The sequence below is a fragment of the Danio aesculapii genome, chromosome 12 (genome assembly GCF_903798145.1).
Source record: "Danio aesculapii chromosome 12, fDanAes4.1, whole genome shotgun sequence".
Taxonomy (NCBI): Eukaryota; Metazoa; Chordata; class Actinopteri; order Cypriniformes; family Danionidae; genus Danio; species Danio aesculapii.
The window spans coordinates 41,020,012-41,045,344 of NC_079446.1; the positions used below are offsets into that span (position 1 = coordinate 41,020,012).

At 35.0% G+C, this 25,333-nt stretch overlaps 1 protein-coding gene across 1 annotated transcript in view; it reads left to right on the top strand.

Moving 5' to 3' along the window:
- Positions 1–25,333, top strand: part of LOC130238252 (cadherin-10) — a 136,409-nt gene that overhangs the window by 99,938 nt on the left and 11,138 nt on the right. The window contains exons 8-11 of the mRNA XM_056469196.1: positions 4,337–4,473; positions 10,326–10,444; positions 10,640–10,748; positions 12,247–12,498. Coding sequence (XP_056325171.1) covers positions 4,337–4,473; positions 10,326–10,444; positions 10,640–10,748; positions 12,247–12,498 — 617 coding nt within the window. The remainder of the gene's footprint in view (positions 1–4,336; positions 4,474–10,325; positions 10,445–10,639; positions 10,749–12,246; positions 12,499–25,333) is intronic.

Genomic DNA, 25,333 nt, shown 5'->3' on the forward strand with positions numbered 1-25,333 from the left:
AAAGAAAGAAAGAGAGGCAGGGAGGGAGAAAAAAGGAAGGAATGAAGAAAGAAGGAAGAGGAGGGAAATCCAGGACTTCTGTGTATTTCCACTGTATTTATTTTAACCTCACGAAGGGCATACGCTACGTAAAACATGTGCTCGACAAGTTGGTGGTTCATTCCGCTGTGGCGACCCCAGATTAATAAAGTGACTAAGCCAAAAAGAAAATGAATAAATGAATGAATGAATACGAGAATTATTGTGCTGCTAAGTAAAATATCAAATTGTTTATGGAAAGCATCGTCAATGCACCGTGATGCATATCGAATTGAATCTAATCGATGGTATGATAATCGTAACTGAACCGTGTGTCCAGTGTAGATTCACACCTCTAAGAGCAAGTCATTTTTTCACAGTATTTCCGATAATATTTGTTCTTCTTAAGAAAGTCTTATTTGTTTTTGTTTTGGCTACAATAAAAACAATTTTTAATTTTTATTTAAAAAAAAACATTTTGAAGTCAATATTATTTCCTAATTAACCTACAGTCGTTTAGCCTACATGACACTTTAAGCTGAATGCTAGTATCTTGGGCTACGTTCACACTGCGAGGCTTAGTGCTCAAATCATATTTTTTCTCAGATCAGATTTTTTTGCATGGCTGTTAACACTGCTCTTATAAATGTGGCCAATATCAGATTTTCATTGTGAACAGATCCTGCTCCTAAACTGACCAGCATGCGCAAAAGTACAGATACGGATAGCACAAAACGTCTAATTATGCACACAATGTGTATACAGTATGAAGTAAGCACGTTATCAGATCATGCTTATGATTATTACTCTTTTCACAGACAACCGTGGTGTATTTCATGCAGTGTAAAGGGTTTTTCTGCTACTACTAATGTGTATTTCAGCATTTGAGACCTAAAATAAGTCTCTTGTTGAAAACAGATTATTTGTGATTTATGACAAGCGCGGCGCATGGCGCTCTGACCAGCGGTGTAGTGAACTCATCAAGGGTTGATGAGCAGCTGCAGACTGAATTGTGAAGGCGGAGTTGGTTTATCTCCGTTTGCAGAGTTATTTCATTTTACTTCGTTATAAACAGCAGACACATGTAGAAGAGGGGTTTGGGCGCTCGAGCACCTGCCTTTTTTTCTCTCGGAGAGAAAGTTCCCCCTCCTTTGCACACGGATCCCCTATTCGCAACACGCACGTCGCTCTTCAGCTTCGCGATCAACCCGTGCCTCAGTCGTTAACCAGATTAGTTAACAAGCACCAGTTTTGCCTTCAAAATCTTTTTCAACATGAACAACCAACTTTCTGTGGTACAGTAATCGCCCTGTGTGCCATTCTACTATGCTGCTGAGGAGTGCAGGATGTTTGCAGCACAGAATGATGACGCATGTCACACGAAGATTAAGTAAAAGTCACATGAAATCCGACATAACCGTTCACACTGCGGTCGCATTGCAAAACATCAGATCTGTGTCTGATTTAAGACTACATACGAAAGTGGCACAGATCTGACCTGAAAAGATCAGATTCCTATGCGGTTTGGGCTGTTCACACTGTCATCCCCTGAGTCACATGAGGGGTAAAAAAAAAATCTGATTCGGGCCACATTTGCCTACAGTGTGAACATAGCCTTGAAGTATTTTGTTCTGTCATTATGACAACCCTGCTGAAAAATCCAGCTTAAACCAGCCTAGGCTGGTTGGCTGGTTTTAGCTAGTTGACCAGCCTGGTTTTAGAGGGGTTTTGGCCATCTCCAGCCTGGTTTCCAGCCATTTCCAGCCTGGTCTTAGCTGGAAAATGACCAGCTAAATCCAACTAAAACCAGCTTGACCAGCCTGGTTTAAGCTGGACATAGCTGGTTTTGGCTGGTCAAGCTGGTTTTAGCTGGTCATTTTCCAACCTGACCAGCTAAGACCAGGCTGGAAAGGGCCAAAACCCCTCTAAAACCAGGCTGGTCGACCAGCTAAAACCAGCCAACCAGCCTAGGGAAAGATAAAAGAAATCAGTGATTAGAAATCAGTTTTAAAACTCAACATTATTGTGTTTAGAAATTAGTTGAAAAAAAACTCGTACAGTTTTTCTCAGTCACTTTAATGCGTTTCTCACAACACTTAATGCATTACTCAAAACAATGAGTCATTTGTGCACATCACAGTAGCAGTTTCTCATTCCTTCCAACAAGTTGCAAATGCTTTTGGACATGCATTAATTGCTTTCATACAATTATCTGCTGTTTTTGTTGGATTGCCGTACAAATGAGATAATTGAGGGAAGATTTGCATACAACAGTAGCTATGTTTCTATTGAAAGATGCGAATTAAATTTAAGCGCAAAACTGGAATATCACATAAAAAACATGCGAATAAAGCAACGTTTCCATCCAAAGAATCAACAAAATAGTCACTTCCTGATTAACTGGCGTCAAATATCAAAAGTAAAGATGAAATTTACTGCGGTAGGAGAAGCTGCATCAATATTCATTAAATAAATCACTTGTGCCTCAGAAGATAAAGCTGACACGCAATGAATGACAATTCTGGAGGTAATTAATAATAAAGTAACACCAATACAGAAGTGGTTAAGGCGTTTTAGATTGACCAAAACAATATTTCAGATGTTTTACAGTGTGCTCAGCCTGCTAGTTTGTCCATTTTATAACATTATTATTTGCTTATGTCATGTCAGTCAAAATTAGCTGAACTTGTGACTGCTGAATAGTCATTCCATATAAAGCTAATAGACCTTTTCATTTTTCATTCATTAATTTCATTACTTGAGTCATTACATACAGAAATGTTGAACTGGTTTTCAAAATCTGTCAAGTATAATTGTATTTAAAAAAATTATCTTTTTTTTCCGGAAAATGTCTTCTAAATTGAACAATTTCATGAATGATTTTTAGACCTGTGTATGTTGCAGGTCCAGTTCCAATATGCACTGCAATATTGTTTACAATTGTGCACAGCTCTACCCAAAGGAAGTTTATGTGTGTTGTAAATAAAAGTGTATTTATTCTTTTGCACAATGCTTTGAATAAATTAGAATTGCAAAGAGCATATGCAGTAAAAATGTGAAACATGCATATTCAGTGTGTTGTACTTAGATACCTCACTAAATGCAGTGATGTCCAACTTTACTGTAGTTTTCAAATGGCTGTGCAAACAGTATATACAATAGCGCTGTCTTGAACATTTTCAGGAAGTGTCACCCAAATCTGACTTTTTTGCTTTGGAAAAAATGTTCAGAGTAAACTGTCAAGATGAAAACATGACAAGGCCATTTGACTATCTTGTTTATAAACAATGGTGTCAGGACTTTTCATCTCGATGACACTGACACTTTCACTGACATCAATACTTGCTTTTGAGGAATGAGCTCTCCATTTTCAGCAAGTGACACGCTTTTGCAGGTTATCGACTAGGTTATTTGCAGTTTGTACTAATTGTTTTGAGAAATGGAGTAACTGTTGTGCAAATGTAAATAGTGTTGTGAGAAATGCACCAAAGCGACTGTAATTCCGTTACACTTAGGGAAAATTGTGGAAAAAAAATATACACATATCAGCTCTGAGGGCTTCAAATCTGACTTCAACTGTGTTCAAAAACATAAAAAGTGTGAAGTGTGTATGCATGTATAGTATTTAACTATACGTTTCTTTTCATTCCAATTCAAACTCAAATTCCTGTGAGCTGTGGCCAATTCAAATAAAAATTCATGCGTTGAAAAGAAAACAATTGAACTTTGCATTCCACCGATGCAAATAATGATTTAGTCCTTGAGACCAATTTGCTGACATGTTTCCACGTTCACATGAGAGAATATTTTTCTCTGTTGATCACTGTCAAAAGGCCAATTAAATCCTCAATGCCGTAGTAGAACAACAGAGTATAAAAACTTCCAAGAGAGTGAACACTTTTTTTATAGACGCCGTAAACCAAGTGTGGACCAGCATGGGAATTCAATATCTAGTCCTTTCAGCGGGGTAGTTTGTGGCCGTGCTCTTATCACATAGAGGTGCAATGTATAGTTTGTTGTGCTCAGCGTGGAACTAACATCAATACGTTTGACGAGCACAAATTTGTTCTCTAATAGAGATGTCAAATCAAATACGTCCCACCGTTTGAAGGAAAATTAAACCAGTCTGGGCTGATTTATTTGGCGGCCTGCACTAGCACTGTTGTGGGCTCTTTGATTATGGGTGTGTGATATACCCGTTTTCACTTCCTGGGGCTGTGTTTACAAGGCTTTAAAACACTGAGGACGCTCCGTTCCTGTGCCTGGGCATAATCAGAGCTCCATTGTCTTGCATTCATTACTGTCATTCTTGTTTCAGATACACCATTGATCGCCACACAGACCTGGAGAGGCTGTTTAACATCGATTCCAACAATGGGACCATCAGCACACTGCAGGCGCTGGACAGAGAAACCTCCAAATGGCACAACATCTCGGTTCTGGCCACGGAGCTTAGTAAGTTTGCTTTGTGATTGTTTGTTGGATTGCCGTACAAATGAGATAATTGTGGGAAGATTTGCATACAACTGTAGCTATGTTTCTATTCAAAGATGCGAATTAAATTTAAGCGCAAAACTGGAATATCACATAAAAAACATGCGAATAAAGCAACGTTTCCATCCAATGAATCAACAAAATCATCACTTCCTGATTAACTGGCGTCAAATATCAAAAGTAAAGATGAAATTTACTGCGGTACGAGAAGCTGCATCAATCTTTATTTAATAAATGACTTGTGCCTCAGAAGATAATGGAAACACGCAATGAATATGTGGTGGCATTTGAAGGGGTGAGATACAAAGCACAGACGCTCTTGACAATTCTGGAGGTAATTAATAGGTAATTAATAATAAAGTAACACCAATACAGAAGTGGTTAAGGCGTTTTAGAATGACCAAAACAACATTTCAGATGTTTTACAGTGTGCTCAGCCTGCTGGTTTGTCCATTCACACACATTTTTATCATCACACGATCTCTTATAACAAAATCACATGACTTTTTTAATGAGCATACTGGAATTTGTTCGGTAAAAGCGTTTCTATCGTAGTTCATGCAAATGTTTTCATATCGAATTCATTTTTTTTTTAGCATTTTCAAAATGGATGCGCATCTTGGTGATTCCATCAACCATTTTTTTATGTGCATATCCAAAATGCACATGAAAATAGGTGGATGGAAACAGCGTGTATAAATCTAGCCTTTTAAACAGTTAGTTCACCCTAAAAGGTAGTCACCTTTAATGAGATTTTCATTCATCTTTGATTCAACAAGTGAACTATTATTTGAAAATATATTGAGATATTTCTGTTTCTCCACTGAAATGAGGGCTCAAAAGGGGTTTTCAAAATAGCTCAAAAATACAAATCCATATCAATCAAACAGTTTTCTGAAGATAGTTTTTTAGTGAAAGATAATGAAGTCTTCTGTCATGAAAACAAATTCCGTGTATATGAAAACATACAAGGCAATTTTTGATTCTGATAGGCCTGCCAAAACTTAGATGTGTCATGTGACATGCAAGAATAATTCTCATTGGTTCTTGTGGAAATTTGAGCTTCTGATAGCATCATTGTTTGTTGATCAATAAATATATGTGTATAAAATCCTATATTGAATATCTTCGTCATATAAAGTGATTGTGTCTCTTCAGAAGACTGATGAAACAGCTCAGTTCATACAGTATGGATCTTTCTTCCTTTCTTTCGGGGATGGGCAGTATTTATGATGCATGGTCAGTTGAAGTCAGAATTATTAGCCCCCCTTTGAATTGTTTTTTCTTTTTTAAATATTTCCCAAATTATGTTTAACAGAGCAAAGAAATTTTCACAGTATGTCTGATAATAATTTCTGGAGAAAGTCTTATATGTTTTATTTCGGCTAGAATAAAATAATTTTGACTTCAACTGTACTTCAAATACGTATTTTAAATACAAAATAGTGTTTTGTAACTTGTATTTGATAGGGTTTATGAAAATGGGTTCATATTTTGTACCAAAAATATTCAGTGTCTATTTTTATATTTTTATATGTATTTTTTCTATTTAAAATACAAATCCATATCAATCAAACAGTTTTCTGAAGAGAATTTTTTAGTGAAAGATAATGAAGGCTGCTTTTGATACAATTTCATGACGATTTTGTTTCGAATCCGTGCATCCGAAGCGTGTATGAAATTCTCAAGGTCCTGTGATTTCAATAAACCGGGATTTGTTCACTAATTATTGTTTTAAAATGGGTTAAAAATGGTTCTCCATTTGGGGCGATCAGTGTAATTCAATGAAATCCACTTGAATTACATGGGGTCATGCAGATTGGACAATCAATCAGATTGGGGTTTCATAGTTTTCAAGTGATCTTGGATCAGTTTTTTGAGTTTGTAGATCTCTTAATGGGTGTCATGGTGGCGCAGTGGGTAGCACGATCTCCTCACGGCAAGAAGGTTGCTGGTTCGAGCCCCAGCTGGGTCAACTGGCATTTCTATGTGGAGTTTGCATGTTCTCCCTGTGTTGGCGTGGGTTTCCTCAGGGTGCTCCGGTTTCCACAGTCCAAAGACAAGCGCTATAGGTCAATTAAATAAGCTAAATTGGCCGTAGTGTATGTGTATGAATGCAAGAGTGTATGGGAGTTTCCCAGTGTTGGGTTGTGGGTGGATGGGCATCCTCTGCATAAAACATATGCTGGCAACATAAGTTGGCAGTTCATTCTGCTGTGGAAATCCTGATTGATAAAGGGATTATGCCAAAAAGAAAATGAACAAATGAATGATCTTTTAATAAGATAATTAAAAAAAGAAAATAAAAAATAGTTAATAGTTCATTTCTGGTCTGTTTGGCAGAGCCCACAATGGATAAACAATATATAACAACCCAGGCTCATTGGGCTTATGTGCCCAGGGCTACATTTTTGAGAACTGACAAATATGTACCCTTGACTACGTGTGTCTGCAGTTTTTTTTTTGGTTTTCACAAATCCACTAGGGGTCGCTTGTACATTGTTGAGAATCTAAAATATGTTACTAGGGCATGGTCTCTCAAACATGCAATTTCTTTTCAATCTCAAGATTCTTCTAGTGGTCAGCGTTACCACCCCGTATTTGCTTTGCACACAAAATGCAGACATATGTAACCGTAAGCACATTTCTTGGATCTCAAAATGGTTGTCCCAAAGATCCTGTGTTAATATACAAGCCTTGAATATGTATAAAAGAATAAATGCTAAGTAGATAATTTATTGTCATTGTATAAGATGATACACTCAGCATTGATAGGTTATACTTTAAATTTAAAGTTTGCAATATGTTTGAAAAAGTCAATGCTAATACATGTTTTGCCTGAGTTTTTTTTTCTTCTTGCATTTATATAGTTTTGACCACCAGGTGTCCCCTAACAAGTGATGTTTCAAATGCTTTGAAATAATTTGTTTAGTTGTTTTGAAGCTTTGTTTCTCCCATCACTACCTGCCTGACTAGTAAGAATGAACCTCATTGGTTCTTGTGTAACATGCTGTATCCAACATAGGCTTATTCTGAAAGCATTGCCATATATAAATTTCTGGAGATCGTGAATTATGTAGCCAGAACTACATATGGCTGCAAACAAACGCTATGGGTCGATATGACAGCGTTCCTTTTTGCGCTTACCAGCGGAATGCTTATCTCGTATGGACGGCTTATCCGCTGTTACCTGTTTGTCCAGTTAGCTTGACATGTACGTCGGCGGACTTGAGATTCAGAGAGGAGTTGACCAAGATGACGAGGTTCGAGACCAGCAAAGAATGGTTTCTGAGAGCAGGAAAGACAATAACAGAGGCCAAAAAATAAAATAAACAAGTACATAACTGGCTCGAGTTATTGGTTGAGTTTAAGGAAGGTGGGTCAGTTGATCGGTCAGTCAGTAAGTCAGTCTGTGCGTTAATAGAGCCTCTGGTGGATTTACACGAGAACAAAACCTGCAAAAAAAATGTATCTCCTGGGATGCATTTGACACTCTCCAGAAATTTATATAGGGGTATGTGTTCAGAATGAGCTTGGGTTGGCTGTACCACACATAAGAACACACTTTATTGGTTGACCAAACTCAGTCCTGGAGGGCTGGTGTCCTGCAGAGTTTAGCTGCAACCTTCTGTCATGAAAACAAATTCCGTGTATATGAAAACATACAAGGCAATTTCTGATTCTGATTGGCCTGCCAAAACAAAACTGGAGAAAGTCTTATATGTTTTATTTCGGCTAGAATAAAAGCAGTTTTTAATTTTTTTAAACAACATTTTAATGACAAAAGTATTAGCCCCTTTAAGCTACTTTTTTTTTTCAATAGTCTACAAAACAAACCATCATTATACAATATCTTACCTAATTACCCTAACCTGCCTAGTTAACCCAATTAACCAAGTTAAGCCTTTAAATGCCACTTTAAGCTGCATAAAAGTGTCTAGAAAAATATCTAGTAAAATATTATTTACTGTCATCATGGCAAAGACAAAATAAATCAGTTATAAGAAATGAGTTATTAAAACTATTATGTTTAGAAATGTGTTGAAAAAAATCATCTATATGTAACAAAAATTGCGGAAAAAAATAAACAGTGTGGCTAATAATTCAGGGGGGCTAATAAATCTGACTTCAACTGTACTTCAAATACGTATTTTAAATACAAAATAGTATTTTGTAACTTGTATTTGATAGGGTTTATGAAAATGGGTTCATATTTTGTACCAAAAATATTCAGTGTCTTGTATTTTTGTATTTTAAAATACTGTAAAATACTTTGTAAGAAGTCTACAGGATGACTTCATGAAAATGTTGCCTTTAATAATGGCGTTTTCTCAGTTATTTGCCAAGGCTTGAGAACAGACAAGAAGATTAATCAATATTGAAGTTGATCAACGATTGGTGTATGGAGATGCATCACACATAAAGAAAGTAACAGATATAATGAGTAAATTTAGGAGCAGGTCAAAATCAGACAGGAAAATAAGACAAACAACATCTTACAACATTATACATGCAATACTTCATTGGCTGTTTCTAATGCCAGTAACCGATCTGCAGGTGCTCTTTATAATTAATTACAAACTTTGACAGTTAATCAGTATGAGACAAAAATGTTTCATAATACAGTCTACTGGTCCAAAACTCCCAATTCTTTTGAAATATTGAGTTTTATATTGTGTTTTGAAGATTTCAATTGAAAAATGGTGAAAAAGAAGACTTTTAAGAGATGGTGGCAATTTTTACAATCAAGAGATACACTATATATTCCAACTCATTATCTGCATTAAATGGTTTTTACAGTAATTAAAGAGATCATCTTCAAGACAAGACTTTCTCTATGAAATTTGTAAAAAATCTATACTAAAATCAAAGAGAAACACACGTTTCATGAATAAAACTTAACACGATTTACATGTTTTATGAATGCCTCCTCATGTACAGTAGAAGTGAATGAGTTGACAGAGAAGCTGACTTAAACTTGCACAGAGAAAGCTGTTGTTATCAATCACTGTTTACTTCACTTAGTCAGTTTAATGGTGAAGGGATTGATCGAATAGGCCTATTGATAGAAGGTTTGAGAAAACATGTCAGGCTCCCTTGTAAAAGTTTTGTTCCATTTTCAAAATACAAAATACCGTATTTTATTTTGATACATTTGTGGCTGCTGTATTTTGTAGTTTATTTTGATACACTTAAATTGTAGGTATTTGGAATTTTATATTAAAATACATTTGTGCCCATTCCTGGCTTTCTTTTTTAATGTCTTAATGATTTGAGGTGTCAGAGGTTTGAATGAACAAACTCCTGCAGGAGGAACAAGAATCTCTCAGATTTGATTAAAAATATCTATATTTTTGATGCCCTGAAGATGAATGAAAGTCTTATGGGTTTGAAACAACAGTGAGTAAATGATGACAGTTTTCATTTTGGAGGGAACCAATATTTCAATTCCCAATGGTGAACTAGTTACAGCTTGAAATTAATTTTAACCCTCTATTTTTTGTTGTTGTTGTTGTTTGAAGCATATAAAGAGAAAGTGCTTTAAAATGTTCTCAGGTGGACTAACATTTCGAAAGCCTCAAGACATTTGCAGAAACGGCGTCAACCAAAGCCCTACAATAAATGACTGATGACAAAAATCAAACTGTCAACTTGAGTTGTGGTTTAATTCATGTTTTTGGCATTCTCTGTAGAAGAATACAGGCCTGAGGTAAAAGGCTGAAAGACAAATACAGGGAAACAAAATTAGACCTCTTGAATGCAAACTGAATATCTTCCGTAATTGCTGAAACACATTCATCACTGGCTTCTAGGTACTGCCCTGCAAACCCGAGTGCCGGTGTTTATCAAAGTGCGAGATGTGAATGACAATGCGCCGGAATTTGCCATGTACTACGAGGCCTCTGTCTGTGAGAATGTCAAAGCCGGTCAGGTATGCTGCTTTTTCATGTTTATTCATTGTTATATGCAAATATTTTACTAAACGCTTCTGTTTTGTTTTGTTCTTCTGCTGTTTTATTGAGCTTTAGTGCTTCATTTATCACTAGGATGCTCTGTTATTCAACACAATACATAAAAAAATGAAGTGAAATAACTGTTGAAGAATCTTCGCTTTTTCTGTTTCCAGGTCATCCAGCTCATAAGTGCTGTGGACACTGATGAACCACTCGTCGGCCACAAGTTTGTTTTCAGTCTCAGCATGATCAATCCAAACTTCACCCTCTTCGATAATGAAGGTAATTATAGGGAAGCTTGCTTGTGCATCAGGGATAAAGAAAAAACTAAAAAGTTGTAAAGTTTTAAATAAATAATACAATGATGAGATAATAATTTATGTTTTATCTCTGATTCTAAAAAAACTATTATTATTATTATTATTATTATTGTTATTGTTATTATTATTATTATTATTATTATTATTATTATTATTATTATTATTATTATTGTTGTTGTTGTTGTTGTTTTTATTATTATTATTATTATTATTATTATTATTATTATTATTATTATTATTATTATTATTATTATTAGCATTTCAGAGCCTTGAAACTAATATCTTATACAAATGTAAAAATATACTTAATTATTTTAATAAATAATAAAGTATTTTTCAAGATTTAGCAATAAGTAATAATGTTTTTTTTTATAAAATAACAACAACAACAACAATAATAATATTAATATTCATAATAATATTAATAATAATATTAATAATAATAACGATAATAATAATTTAATATATACATATATAATATTACTATTATTAATAATAAAAACAACAACAACAATGATAATAATAACACAACATTACTAATTTTAAAATTATAAGAATATTTAAAAATAACAACAACAATAGTAATACTAATACTAATACTAATACTAATACTAATAATAATAATAATAATAATAATAATAATAATAATAATAAATGTATTATTATTATTATTATTATTATTATTATTATTATTATTATTATTATTATATTATTATTATTATTATTATTATTATTATTATTATTATTATTATTATTATTACTTCAATCTGAAACTATATCTGTACATATAAAAATATAGTTAATAATTATTTTAATAAATAATATAGTATTTTTCAAGATTCTGAAATAATGATAACGTTTTTATGAAATATTATTTTTAATAATAATAATAATTATTATAATAATAATAATTAAATATAGAATAAAATATAGAATATAATAATAATAATAATAATAATAATAATAATAATAATAATAATAATAATAATTAAACATAGAATAAATAAAATATTACTTATAATAATAATAATTATTATTATTAAAAAGTTAAATGTAAATAAAATACAATTATAAAGTAATAATATATTATTTTAATAAAAATCCAGTTGAGAAATAAATGAGTAAAAAAACTAATAATACAATTAGGTGAAAAATAATTAGCTTTTTAGTTCCTTTTTCACTATTTGGTTCGAAGCAAGACGTTCCACTATCACCCATTTAACATCCATTTTTTTTTTATTAGTTTTTAGATATAAAACTATTATTTATTTTGTTCTATTTGGTGCTGGTAAAGCAACATCGCTGCATCACCCATGTGAAACTCATTGTACATTCACTTGTATCAGTTTGTAAAACTTTCGGCAAAAAAAAACACAACTCAATATTTAGCTTATGTAAAGAACACAGTAAATCATTCTCCCCTCATTATCTCAGCATCTCTTAAAATAATTGTCTTCTAGACAACACAGCGCGGATCCTGGCCCGCCGGGGCGGCTTCAATCGCAGAGAGATGAGCTCATACCTGCTGCCCATCGTCATTTCAGACAATGATTACCCCATCCAGAGCAGCACCAGCACGCTGACGATCCGCGTCTGCGCCTGTGACAGTAGCGGAACTGTGAAGTCGTGCAGCACAGAAGCCCTGCTGCTCTCAGCCGGACTCAGCACCGGAGCCCTTGTGGCCATCCTACTCTGCATTTTAATACTACTGAGTAAGTGTTGAACTCTTTTAAAAGCCAGATTAAGACTGTGTTTAGCTATTTAAAAACATTTACAGGGCCCTGTGTGGTGTCTCTATGAACACGCTGCCCCTGGACAGATGCCCAAACGGCCATATGGTTCATCCGGCCCTGCTTTAAGCAACACAGAACAGCCTTTCTGCTTGCAGCATTTTTGTTTTAGCGCTCTCATAAGCCTCAATTTCTTTAGCGCACTGATGTCACTCAGAGTTTCAGCTAGATTCATGAGGGTAAATTTAAGACATTTTTAAGACGAACTGAAGAAAATTTAAGGGAGGAGATAGCAATATTTTATGTTGAAAACTATAATGTGAAAAATAGCACACACTCCACAAAAAATAATTTTCTTACTTAGAGCTTTTGTCTTGTTTCCAGTCCAAACATCTTAAATCAATAGTCTTGAATCAAGATAAATTTCCTGAACGAATAAAAAAAAAGCAAACATTGGGTCTCACAATCATGCATATGCGAAATGTGCGTATGAACATTTTGAAGAATAAATCATGATTTATCAGAACTTTTGTACTAAAATGTATGCTTAATGTACAAAAAAATAAGTTAAACAACTTATACCACACATATGCAATAATAATGTATGCCAAGGGCCTTATAAACATGTATAAAGAAGACTACATAAAATTAGATGTTATTTACGAAGTGAATGTAAAGTAGAGGTCTGCACGGGACTGTTTTATAGTTCTGCTCCCGTGAGGTTTTATTCCACACCTGACCGCTCCCGCTGTATATTCAGTGTTTGTTCATCTGCTGCTTGCTTAGAATAATTTTCTACCTGACCCGACCATTCCTGCTAAATTTAGATATGGTTTCAAAAATATCACGTTTTAATTGCGAAAAAGCGAGATAACATATAAAACTGTAGGGCTGTCGGCTAAATTTCAGTTTTGTTTGTGTCTTTTGAAACTTTGAGGTATTATCACATCATGCAAAGGGTATTTTTTTCCATTTGCATCTGTGACACATTAAAAAGACTTCCATTCCTAACAGTAAACTGACCGTTTTTTAATGCAAGCTGAACATCCTTCAAGGACAGTGCATCTTCACTTTGCTCTGCCATGGTAAAGCCAACTCTGAGGACTGTTATGCAGATGATGTGTGTGCCTGTGTGACAAAAAGTGTGTAACAGTCGTGAGCACTGGCTGTACCAGTGCTCAATAAGAATGAGAAAATCACAGATATGCTGTTCTAAAATAGCGTCGAGACTCAGATGCGCTATATTGTTAGACCGCCCACTCCCGTTAAAATTACACCAGAGTTATCGATGGCTACCGCATTTTATTCAGAAATCTATTCCCGCTGCGCCTGTGGTACAGCCACGGAAATGCAGACATCTAATGTAAATTAACTATATATAATATACAATTGAAGTCAGAATTATTAGCTTTTATTATGTTTAAAAATATATATGTTTATGTTAATTGATGTTAATTATTATGTTTATTTTTTTCCCAATTTATGTTTAATGAAGAGATTTTTTCATTTAACATTTCTAAACATAATAGTTTTATCCATATCCATATCCTTATCCATATTTTACAAAGCGGATGTCCTTCCAGCTGCAACCCATTACTGGGAAACATCCATACACACTCATTCACACACACACTCATACAATACGATCAATTTTAGCATACCCAATTAACCTGTACCTATGTCTTTGGAATTATGGGGGAAACTGGAGAAACTGGAGGAAACCCATGCCAACACAGGGAGAACATACAAACTCCACACAGAAATGCCAACTGACCCAGCCATGGCTCAAACCAGCGACCTTTTTTCTGTGACATACTACCCACTGCACCACTGCATCACCCTATATATATATATATATATATATATATATATATATATATATATATATATATAATATATATATAATATATATATAATTATATATATATACACAGTTAAAGTCAAAATTGTTAGCCTCCCTGAATTAGTAGCCCCCCCCCCTGCTTATTTTTCCCCAATTTCTGATTTTTTCGACACATTTCTAAACATAATAGTTCTAATAACTCATCTCTAATAACTGATTTAATTTATCTTTGCCATGATGACAGTAAATAATATTTGACTAGATATTTTTCAAGACACTTCTATACAGCTTAAAGTGTCATTTAAAGGCTTAACTAGGTTAATTAGGTTAACTAGGCAGGTTAAGGTAATTAGGCAAGTTATTGAATAACGATCGTTTGTTCTGTAGACTATCGAAAAAATATATAGCTTAAAGGGGCTAATAATTTTGTTCTTAAAATGGCCCAGGTGAAGAGCAGATGGAAAGGGGTGCAGGCAAGCTCGAAGTCAGAAGCCCATCAGTCATCACGCCCTCAGTTATTTAAATTTTTTGATATCCTATGTTTTCTTCTGGAGAGTCTTTTTTTTTTGTTTGGCTAGAGTAAAAGCAGTTTTAAATTTTTAAAAAATATATATAAAAAAAAACATTTTAATAAATTTTATTATTAATATCATTGGGTCAATATTATTGCCCTCCTTAAGCAATATCTATATATAAATTGTATTTTTTTTTTTTCAATTGGCTACAGAACAAACCATTGTTATACAATGACTTCCCAACGAATGCAGATAATACTCTTGCATTTCACTTTAAAATGAATCACATGAGGATACAATTCCTCATGAAAATAATTGACATTATCATAATTTAAGATTTTATGCTCTTATTTAAGAATTTTTTAGACCTTAAAATACCAATTTGAAGCATTTTAATAATTTTTTAAGACCTGCAGAAACCCTTTAACGACATTACAAACCAAAGTCAACACAAAATAAGAACTATAGTGGTCATGCACTGCAAACAACATGGCTCAAATAGACGCAAGAGGAGAAATGTGTTGGAGTTTCTGTTGTTGTGTTTTACCTCTTCAGGTCAGAATCGCAATGTTTCTGTGATTGAGTCTAACATCTGTTAGATGTGTTTACTCTGAAGGTGCTTTAATCTCCTTCTGATGAGGAGGAGACTGTACTTTGGCACAGTGTTGTGATTGGCTGTGGTCTTCAGAAGTGGCCACAGTTTATGTTCTTCACGTTTCTTGTGGAACTGCAAACCTCCTGCAGAACTGTTTGTTTATTGGTCCTTGTTCATGATTCTTGTACCTCTAGTTTCACAGAGTTTCTAAAAAACATTAAATTTTAGGAGTATCATGACATTTCTAAAGGTCTATTCCAGGCAGTAGGGACTTTTATATTTTTTAAGCAAGTCGTTGAATATCAGGGACTGAGTTTGTCACAATCAAAATGTAATTTTTTTATATATTTGATTGTCGTTGAGGTTAGGTTGTTTTTCAGCATCATTTTTGTTTCTTTTCGGCTCATCAGTTAGCAGTCACATAATTCAAATGCAGTCATCAAGCTTTACCTGTTATCGAAGGCAAGCATTCTAGGATAATGTAAATTTCAAGAGTTTTGGCTACAAAATGACCACTTCAAAAACTGAATGCTAGACTGTGTTCTTGATTTCTTTTATTGCTTTTAAAAATCTGAGGTAAATTTACCATTGTTGCTCTCATAATGGCTATCAAATTTATGAAAAAGAATATTCAAGCTCAAACACATTTACTATTATGCATAGAACTACAGTGCCTTGCTTTTCCGCTCATTAAAGGTCATGGAAATTCAGCTTTGTATTCAGTGAAAGTCAGAGAATTTGACATTTGGCTTAGAGGGGAAACCCTGGTTTCAATGGTGTATTTTGAAATCTAAAGAATTTTAATTTGAATATTTTAATAAAAGAAGTTCTTTTAACAGACAGACAGAAAGAAAGGCATTTATAGTAGATGGACGGATGGATGGATGGATGGATGGACAGTTAAACAGATGATGGATATATGGATACATGAATGGATGCATAGATAGATGGATAGAGGATGGATGGATGCACTGTTAAAAGTGATTAGTGAAATTATACAGTATATAAAGTATGTGTATACTTAAAGTTACAATGGATTTTATTTACTTTTTAAAGCAAAGTCAACTTGTTGCTTTTAAGGAAATATGTAACTAATACGTAACTATACTGTACGTAATATGAATGGGTGAGAGGATATGGATAGATGGATGGATGGATGGGTGGGTTGGCTAGATGGATGGGTGGATGGATGGATGCATAGATGCACTGTTAAAAGTGATTAGTTACCTTTAAATTATTAAGTAAATTAATTATGTGTTTAATTATAAAAATGACACTGAATTCATTCACTTCACTTTACTAAGGCAATTTGTTGCTTTTAAGGCAACAAGCCTGCTCACTTTTTTTTTTTAAATAAAGTAACTAATCACTTTTTACAGTGTGGATGGAAAGATGGATGGTTGGATGGACTGATAAATGGATGGACTGTAAAACAGATGACAGACTTGGATACATGGACGAATGAATAGATGGATGGAGGAATAATTAATATTAATATACATGGGGATAGATGATAGAACATGATAGAAATGGAAAAAAACAATGATGGATGGATGGATGCATGCATGAATGGATGGATAGACAGCCGGACAGATATATTGACAAAAAAATAAGGATGGAAGAATGGATGGATGGATGGATGGATGGATGGATGGATGGATGGATGGATGGATGGATGGATGGATGGATGGATGGATGGATGGATGGATGGATGGATGGATGGATGGATGGATGGATGGATGGATGGATGGATGGATGGATGGATGGATGGATGGATGGATGGATGGATAGATAGATAGATAGATAGATAGATAGATAGATAGATAGATAGATAGATAGATAGATAGATAGATAGATAGATAGATAGATCAATGAACGGACAGATATAGTTAAACAGATGATAGAGATATGAATACATGGATGGATGAATAGAGGGATAATTAATATTAATATACATGGGGATGTATAGAACAATTGATAGAGAGACAGAGAATGGTTTGAACATTGAAAGAACAATGATGGATAGATGGATGGATGGATGGATGGATGGATGGATGGATGGATGGATGGACAGACGGACGTACAGACATATGAATAAATGTATGGATGAATAGATATATGGATGCAAGAGTAATAGATATAAACACAGTACATTGGATAGATAGAACAAAAGATAAGGAGGAAAATAATGGATGGTTTGAACAATATATTGAAAGAACAAATGGATGGATGGATGGATGTGAATGGGATAGGTACATTTTTCTTAAGTGTAGCCACAATCTGAAAACGGCACTAAAGATATCACAGATGTGTCCAGAGGACAAGCGCCAAAAATAAACACTTGTAAGATCTCTGCGATGTATCTGGCGAGCAGAGCGTAATGGATCCTGACCTCTTGTCCTGCTATTCTGATGATGCAGCAGCACAGTGCGGGCCATGCAGCGTCCTTCTCTAAATGTTTATTTTGTTATTTATTCAGTTTAACTTTGACTTTTCTCCAAATATTTCCTCCAGACAATCAAAAGTAGGGCACCCCATTAAGACATTACTGTAGGTGCTCTCTCTCTCTCTCTCTCTCTCTGCTCTTCTTTGCTCAGAAAGTGCAGCAGTGTGGAAAAATAGCTTTCATTATTAAATGTATGCAATTGACAAAAAGGTCTTTGTGTTCTTCTGAGGCTTAAGTAGGTCACATGCTCCTTCCTGACGTCCTAAAACGCAACTTGTGCCTCTTTGCAGGGTAATGCAGAATGAAAGCACATCTGCTTCTGAACAGCGTGCGCCTGTGTTGTTTCTGCAGAGAAAAAAGTATGTTGCGCTTAACTTAAAACATCCATCAATAAGTAATTGTTGGAACTGCTGGTGAGTGCATCTCTCAAGTCTCCAATCTAACCCGAGGCAATCCGTCATCGTTCAGCATTTTCTACTATCTGTGTCTGTACAAATCGGTTAAACGAAGTATTTTCAGGGACTTCAGGTGGATTTAGCTATCCATTATTCATGCTGGTCGAAGCAGGCTCCATTTGTTTATACGTATTAAAGATGTACCGTCTATTCTGAAATGAAATAGCAATGCTTTTATTGCTGCCTTTCTCCGACGTCAACATTTGAAGTGTTTTAACATGACCACTCCAGTGTACGGGATGAGTCCAACAATTCACCCATGGCCTGATTTTGTTTCGTTATTGATTTTTTATTTTTCAAAGCAAAGGAGAGAATGGTGTATGAAAGCTGTTAAACTTTCTGCTGACATCTTAAATGTTTCATTTGCAGTGGTGGAACTAGTACTAAAAATTCATACCAAGTACCATTATGGCCTGTTTCCACTGAGACGTACAGTACGGTTAGGTACGGGCCACCTTTATTAAGCTTGCGTTTCCACTGCCAAAAGGATACCCTTTTGGTGTACGTGGTGTACGACAGAAAGTTTCAGACGACGTCATTTTTACTCGAGAAAATGTCACAGTAAAGCCATACGGGTCGTTCACATATCATACGAGAAGCACTTCTGACAAAACAGATGCTTTGTACACAGAAATACTTGTGTATATATGTTCATTACTAACCTTACTATGAACAAGATTTGATTATAACTTCAGATCAATGACAATGGGAAATAGCCTACATTAACATCTGCAATTATATAAAACAAATAAATAAATGCAACATATATGAACACATACAGACCCTTACAGTCTCCGATTTGTTACCAATTACTGAAAAACTATACACAGTATACATTTAGTCCTTATTTAGGTTCAAAAACAACATGCAACATATAGCCTGCAGTCAGTGCACATGTCTCATCTGTATCTCTAATCTTCACCAGCACGTGACCTCTTGTTAGAGAATAATTCCATCATTCAGAGTTCATAATAGTCAAAAAGGCAGTTTGTTCATGTTTGCTGAAAAAAAAAAAAGCTCATTTTTTCCGGCTTCTAGTTTATTTGCGCGTCACTCTCGCGTTTGTCAGTTTCTGAAATGATTGGGTTTCAATAGAACGTCAATAATCAAGCGCACATTACTATCATCTGCTTAAGAAGTTTGTTATTTCAAATATAGATGCACAAGCAAGAAAGCAAAACCGCTTGCTTGGCTCGTAAAAAAACAACGGGGCACAGGGTACAATCTGCTCTTTTCTTGGCTTTGTGGCTGTTCATCAAGACGATGACAATGTTTGTTTAAGCTTGGTTCAACCATGGCTCGTTATTATATGTTTATATTATTACGGTGTAATCTCTTAGCTGTGAATTTAAAACATGGCGGTTCTTTTGTTTTCATTCTGGCTTGTTGCGTGAGTGAATGACATATCTCTGCAAACCAATAGCGTTCTGCTATAGCGTTCTAGCTTCGCCTTATGGTACCCTTTGCAAAGCGAGACCAATAAGTGGTACGGTACGGTTCGCTTTTAGGTACCCTTTGAAGTGGAAACGTCCATAAAAGCGTAACCGTACCGTACCGTACCACTCAGTGGAAACGAGCCATTACTTGCCAAAAAATGTAGTGCAATTAGAGTAAAAGTATCTTTTGTAAATATTACTTAAAGTATGAGACTATTCAAAAGTACTCAAGAGTAGTGAGTATTACGCTGTGAAAAGCTGATGCATTTACATGTAATTTGAGGATGTGTGTAAACGTAACATTCTGTAGTGCATTTAGCTATTGCCCTCCTGGCACACAACATCATAAGACGTTATTAATATTAGGTTAGATTTAAGTTGTGATGTCAGGTGACCAAAATTCAACGTCTAGCCAGCGTCTAAGGACAATCTTTTTTTGATGTCCAACATTGACGTCAAATGACACTGATATTTTGTTGGTTTTAGGTTGTATTGGAAAGTGACTAAAATCCAACATTGAGCCAACATCTTAAACCAATGTCATATTGACATAAAATACTGACATTTATACATCAGGTATGGCAACTAAAATCCAACATCTGATAGACGTCATAGTGGTAACGTCCACACAACTTCAAGCTGTAACATCATTAGATGTTGATATTTGGTTGATTTTAGGTTGAAAATTGGGCATTTACGTCAACCTAACGTTGAGTTCTGATGTCAACTCGATTTTCATTTCCAAACAAAACGCAACGTCCCCATGGCATTGGGGTACAACGTCAATCTGATGTCATGTTGACGTTCTGTGCCTGCTGGGTGTTTAAGGCCATTTCGCTCATCACACAGTAAACGGCCATCATCTACTCATCAGTGACATGCATCTAAACAGTTACGCGATCATTGTGTGTAAAGACGCTTTTAATGCTTCCAGTTTGTTGTAATTTTAAAGCACCCATGTCTTGAGGTAGCTCATTATAATGCAATTTACCTTCTGTGTGTTTGATTAGACTCACAGGACTGACTTTTCTAACCCCATAGACAATTAAAAATAAAGTGGTGACTGCAGGTTGAAGGAAAGTAGTGGAGTAAAAGTACTGATACAGCACTAAAAATGTACTCAAGGGAAAGTAAAAGTGCACATTTTTAAAAGTACTTAGTAAATTACAATATCTGATAAATCCTACTCAATTACAGTAATTTGAGTAATTTTTTACGGTTAAACTATGCATCCTGAGACCCACAAGAATTTTTTTACTTATTTATCGTATTTTAATTCATCAACGTGTTGGGAAGATTAAAAATGTTGAGCTACTCATAACTCAAAGGTAACTTCTCATAAGTAACTCATTAAATAACTTCTTTTTTTTGTGAAAGTAGTGCACTTTAATATATTATAATTAAGTTACAGAACTAATAAAAGAAAGTAAATACAAAAAAGAAACATTTTTCCCTCTGTGTTTACTTTTCAGCACTTATTCTATATTTATATATCTTTCTCTCTCTTAACTAATCAAGTGTTATTTCAAAGAAATATGACATTTATGTAATAATATTATTACAATGTGATTTAAAATGTAATATATTTATGTGATAGCAAAGTTAAATTAATCCAGCACTCAGTGTCATATGATCCTTTAGAAATCATTATCCTTTGCTGTATTTGCATGATTATTATCAACACTGAAAAACTAAACCATTCAAAACTCTGAGGGACTCTGCCTGCTTCCAAATGAACTATTGTGTGCTTTAAATTCGATTTTATCTTTGTACAGCAAACCAAGAAAACTAAACTAAAGTATGAACACACCCTACTCTTATGCCAGAGTGACACCTTAAAAGGATTGAAAATTACAGTAAAGATAATGCTAGGGCTGGGCGACTTGACCTAAAATCTAAATCTCGATTAATTGAACATTTCAGTAATTATGCTCACATTATACAAGTAAGAGATATTTGAATGAAGGGTGAACACCAATGCTGAACAACTGAAATTAAAACATGCATTATTTAAAACAAACAGTCAATTTTTTCCTATAAAAAGTGAGAATAAATAACTCACACTTTTGGAAAAAAAATAATTATTTTCAATGTTTTTCAAATTAAAAGTAGAAAATTAGCAGTATCTCCTCTAAAACAACTTTTGTATATCCTGTAAATAATATTTTAAATCTTCTGTAAACCTTTTTGCATGTAAATAACAATTTTATTGTCATGGAAAATAAGCCCTCTTAAGTCTATTAATTAAGTCTTAATCTCTGGCAAAGCTTCCAATCATTGTCAATGTAGTGCAAACATGCAACGTGTAGTTACATTTTTTGAGAGGTGTGCAGGGATGCGATCCGTACGAAGGCTGCACCGGACCATACGCGTGCACTCGACAGAAGTATGAATCAGCCTTAACAGGGCAAGGTCACATGACTCCACATGCAGTAGGGAAAGTAATTGAAAAAATGTATCTGGAAAAATTAGATCGATTATACTGTAGGTTAAACGCCCAGCAAATAATCACCCAGGCCTATAATACAATTAATTTTAAATACAATTTTTGATTTTACTTTTTATTAATTTAAATGATTATTTATTATTATTTTATTTTATTGGCAGTTCATTTCAGTTCATATAAACATCTTTATAATTGTTGAAATAATTTCTAATGATAATTAGTTAAAAAAATCTTCAATAATATTAATGATATGACATAGTTATGGAAACTTTCTACTTTATCCGTATGACTTTTCGGTGAGTTTCTTTTGAATACCGTCATTTAAAAAAAAATCACAACGGCAATTGCATCAAGTATAAAAGCCTTGTCCGTTTCGCGAGGTACGCGCGCAGTCAGCGGAGGTCCAAGATGTGCCGCCAGGCGAAAATATAAATCAGACTTAAGACTTTTCTCTTTTCATATTTATTTTTAACAGTTGATCTGATAGACCTCATATCTATTTCTGAGAAATCCAAGAAATATGTGCAAGAAGATTTATCTAAAAACTTGACAACATAGCAAAAACAGTCTAAATTACCACCTGAAAGGATGCGTCTGTACATACAGTATGCGTTTCTACCCATTACACAACACAGACAATCGTGCGCCGTGTGTTCAACCACTTCTGCCATCTCATATTCTGCTGTTCCCCTGCGCAGGCACCATCTAGTCCACCGCTGATCCTCTCTGGGCAAACCTAATATGGATACTTTCCCCTTTATCCTTCTCCATTTTCAGTATCTTCCCCTAAACCGGTCTGCTGGCGCTGAGTGGACAGGTTACTGAGGACAGAGCCTTTCCACAACAAATTATTGCATCTTTCTGCTACGCTCTTTTTCTCTTTTTTCTCTCTCTCTCGGGCTCTTGCTCTCCACTTGCCCCTCATTTCACATTCTTTCTGTTGCACTTTTTTTCTGATGAGCTGGCTAATGCAAAAACCCTGAATGTGCGTACATTAAAGGGGAAATATCATGCATTTTTGAATTTTTCTGTGTTTAATTGCTATAATCGGGTCCTCGATGCATCAAGTAATTCGGAAAATATGAAAAAGGACTACTGAGTTTTTTCTGCAAGCATGTAGAAAAAAAAAGTACTGTTCAGATATCTCATTGATGTAGGAAAGGGATCATGTTATAGATTACTTGTGTATACAATATATAATATATCAGTCAGTACCAAAGTCTGGAAATAATCTAAGAATTAGACTATATATGAATTAATTCAAATATATGAATTAAATATGTTAGGAAACATATTTGTGCAGTCCTATATAACCTCTTGTGGGTTTGACACTCCACCTACCAGAAATTTAAGGTACTGCACGTAAAGTTTAGTTTACTTTCATTTTCCTTCAGGACAAAGTCAACATACACACGCTTCTTTCGGTGGCTGATTTAAACGTGAATACCTTGGAAATATTAGTCCATAAGTGTGCTAATTTGATTGAACACTGAACAGTAATTGTATGTTCAAGAGTCATTAGTTCATTAGATTTATTATTCCTGTATTTTAGCTGTAGCCTACAGACATGTTCATGATGACTGAGATGCTATGCTAAGTGGTGTAACAAACAAATTGATTTGCTAACATTTGATACAAACTGTGTTTCATTTAATAGATTTTCCTTATCTGTGTAGAAGATTTGTATAAAAAGGAAATACACTCACCGGCCACTTTATTAGGTACACCTTACCAGTACCGGGTTGGACCCCCTTTTGCCTACAGAACTGCCTTAATCCATATAGATTTAACAAGGCACAGGAAATATTCCTCAGAGATTTTGGTCCACATTGACATGAGAGCATCACGCAGTTGCTGCAGATTTGTCAGCTGCACATCCATGATGCGGATATCACGTTCCGCCACATCACAAAGATGCTCTATTGGATTGAGTTCTGGTGACTGTGGAGGCCATTTGAGTACAGTGAACTTATTGTCATGTTTAAGAAACCAGTCTGAGATGATTTGCACTTTATGACATGATGCCAAATTCTGACTCTACCATCTGAATGTCGCAGCAGAAATTGAGACTCATCAGAGCGGGCAACATTTTTACAATCTTCTATTGTCCACTTTTGGTGAGCCTGTGTGAATTGTAGCCTCAGTTTTCTGTTCTTAGCTGACAGGAGTGGAACCTGGTGTGGTTTTCTGCTGCTGTAGCCCATCCGCCTCAAACTTGGATGTGTTGTGCATTCAGAGATGGTCTTCTGCATACCTCAGTTGTAACGAGTGGTTATTTGAGTTACTGTTGCCTTTCTTTCAGGTCGAACTAGTCTGGCCATTCTCCTCAGACCTCAGGCATCAACAAGGAATTTGCACCAACAGAACTGCTGCTCACTATATTTTCTGTTTTTTGGACAATTCTCTGTAAACCCTAGAGATGGTTGTGCGTGAATATCCCTGTAGCTCAGCCATTTCTGAAATACTCAGTCCAGCCCGTCTGGCACTAACAATCATGCCACGTTCAAAGCCACTTAAATCACCTTTCTTCCACATTCTGAGGCTCAGTTTGAAATGCAGAAGATCATTTTGACCATGTCTACATGCCTAAATGCATTGAGTTGCTGCCATGTGATTGGTTGATTAGAAGTTTGCGTTAACAAGCAGTTGGAGAGGTGTACCTAATAAAGTGACCAGTGAGTGTATATACTGTACATGTATTAAGCTATTTGTGAAACTAGAAAACACAATTGGTTGAGACACAGTAATACTAAATATAAATTTAATGTAGAAGAAAAATCAAGAAAAGCATAAATATATATCAATTGTATAGTTATTTATCAACATCTCATATGATTTTTAACGTATTATCTTGTTTTCCTAAAGTGAGTGAGTATAATAAACGGTCCGTGGCGTATTTTGAACTGCAACTTCACAGGGACACCAGAGATCACTTTTACATCTTATGAAAAGGGGCATAACATGTCCACCTTTTAAAGAGAAAGTAGCAGGTTGGCGCGGCCAGAGCGAGAAATATCCGCATCCTGCCCACACTCTTCCCCTTTCCAGATTACAGAAAGAGCCCAGCACACGCCACAGGCC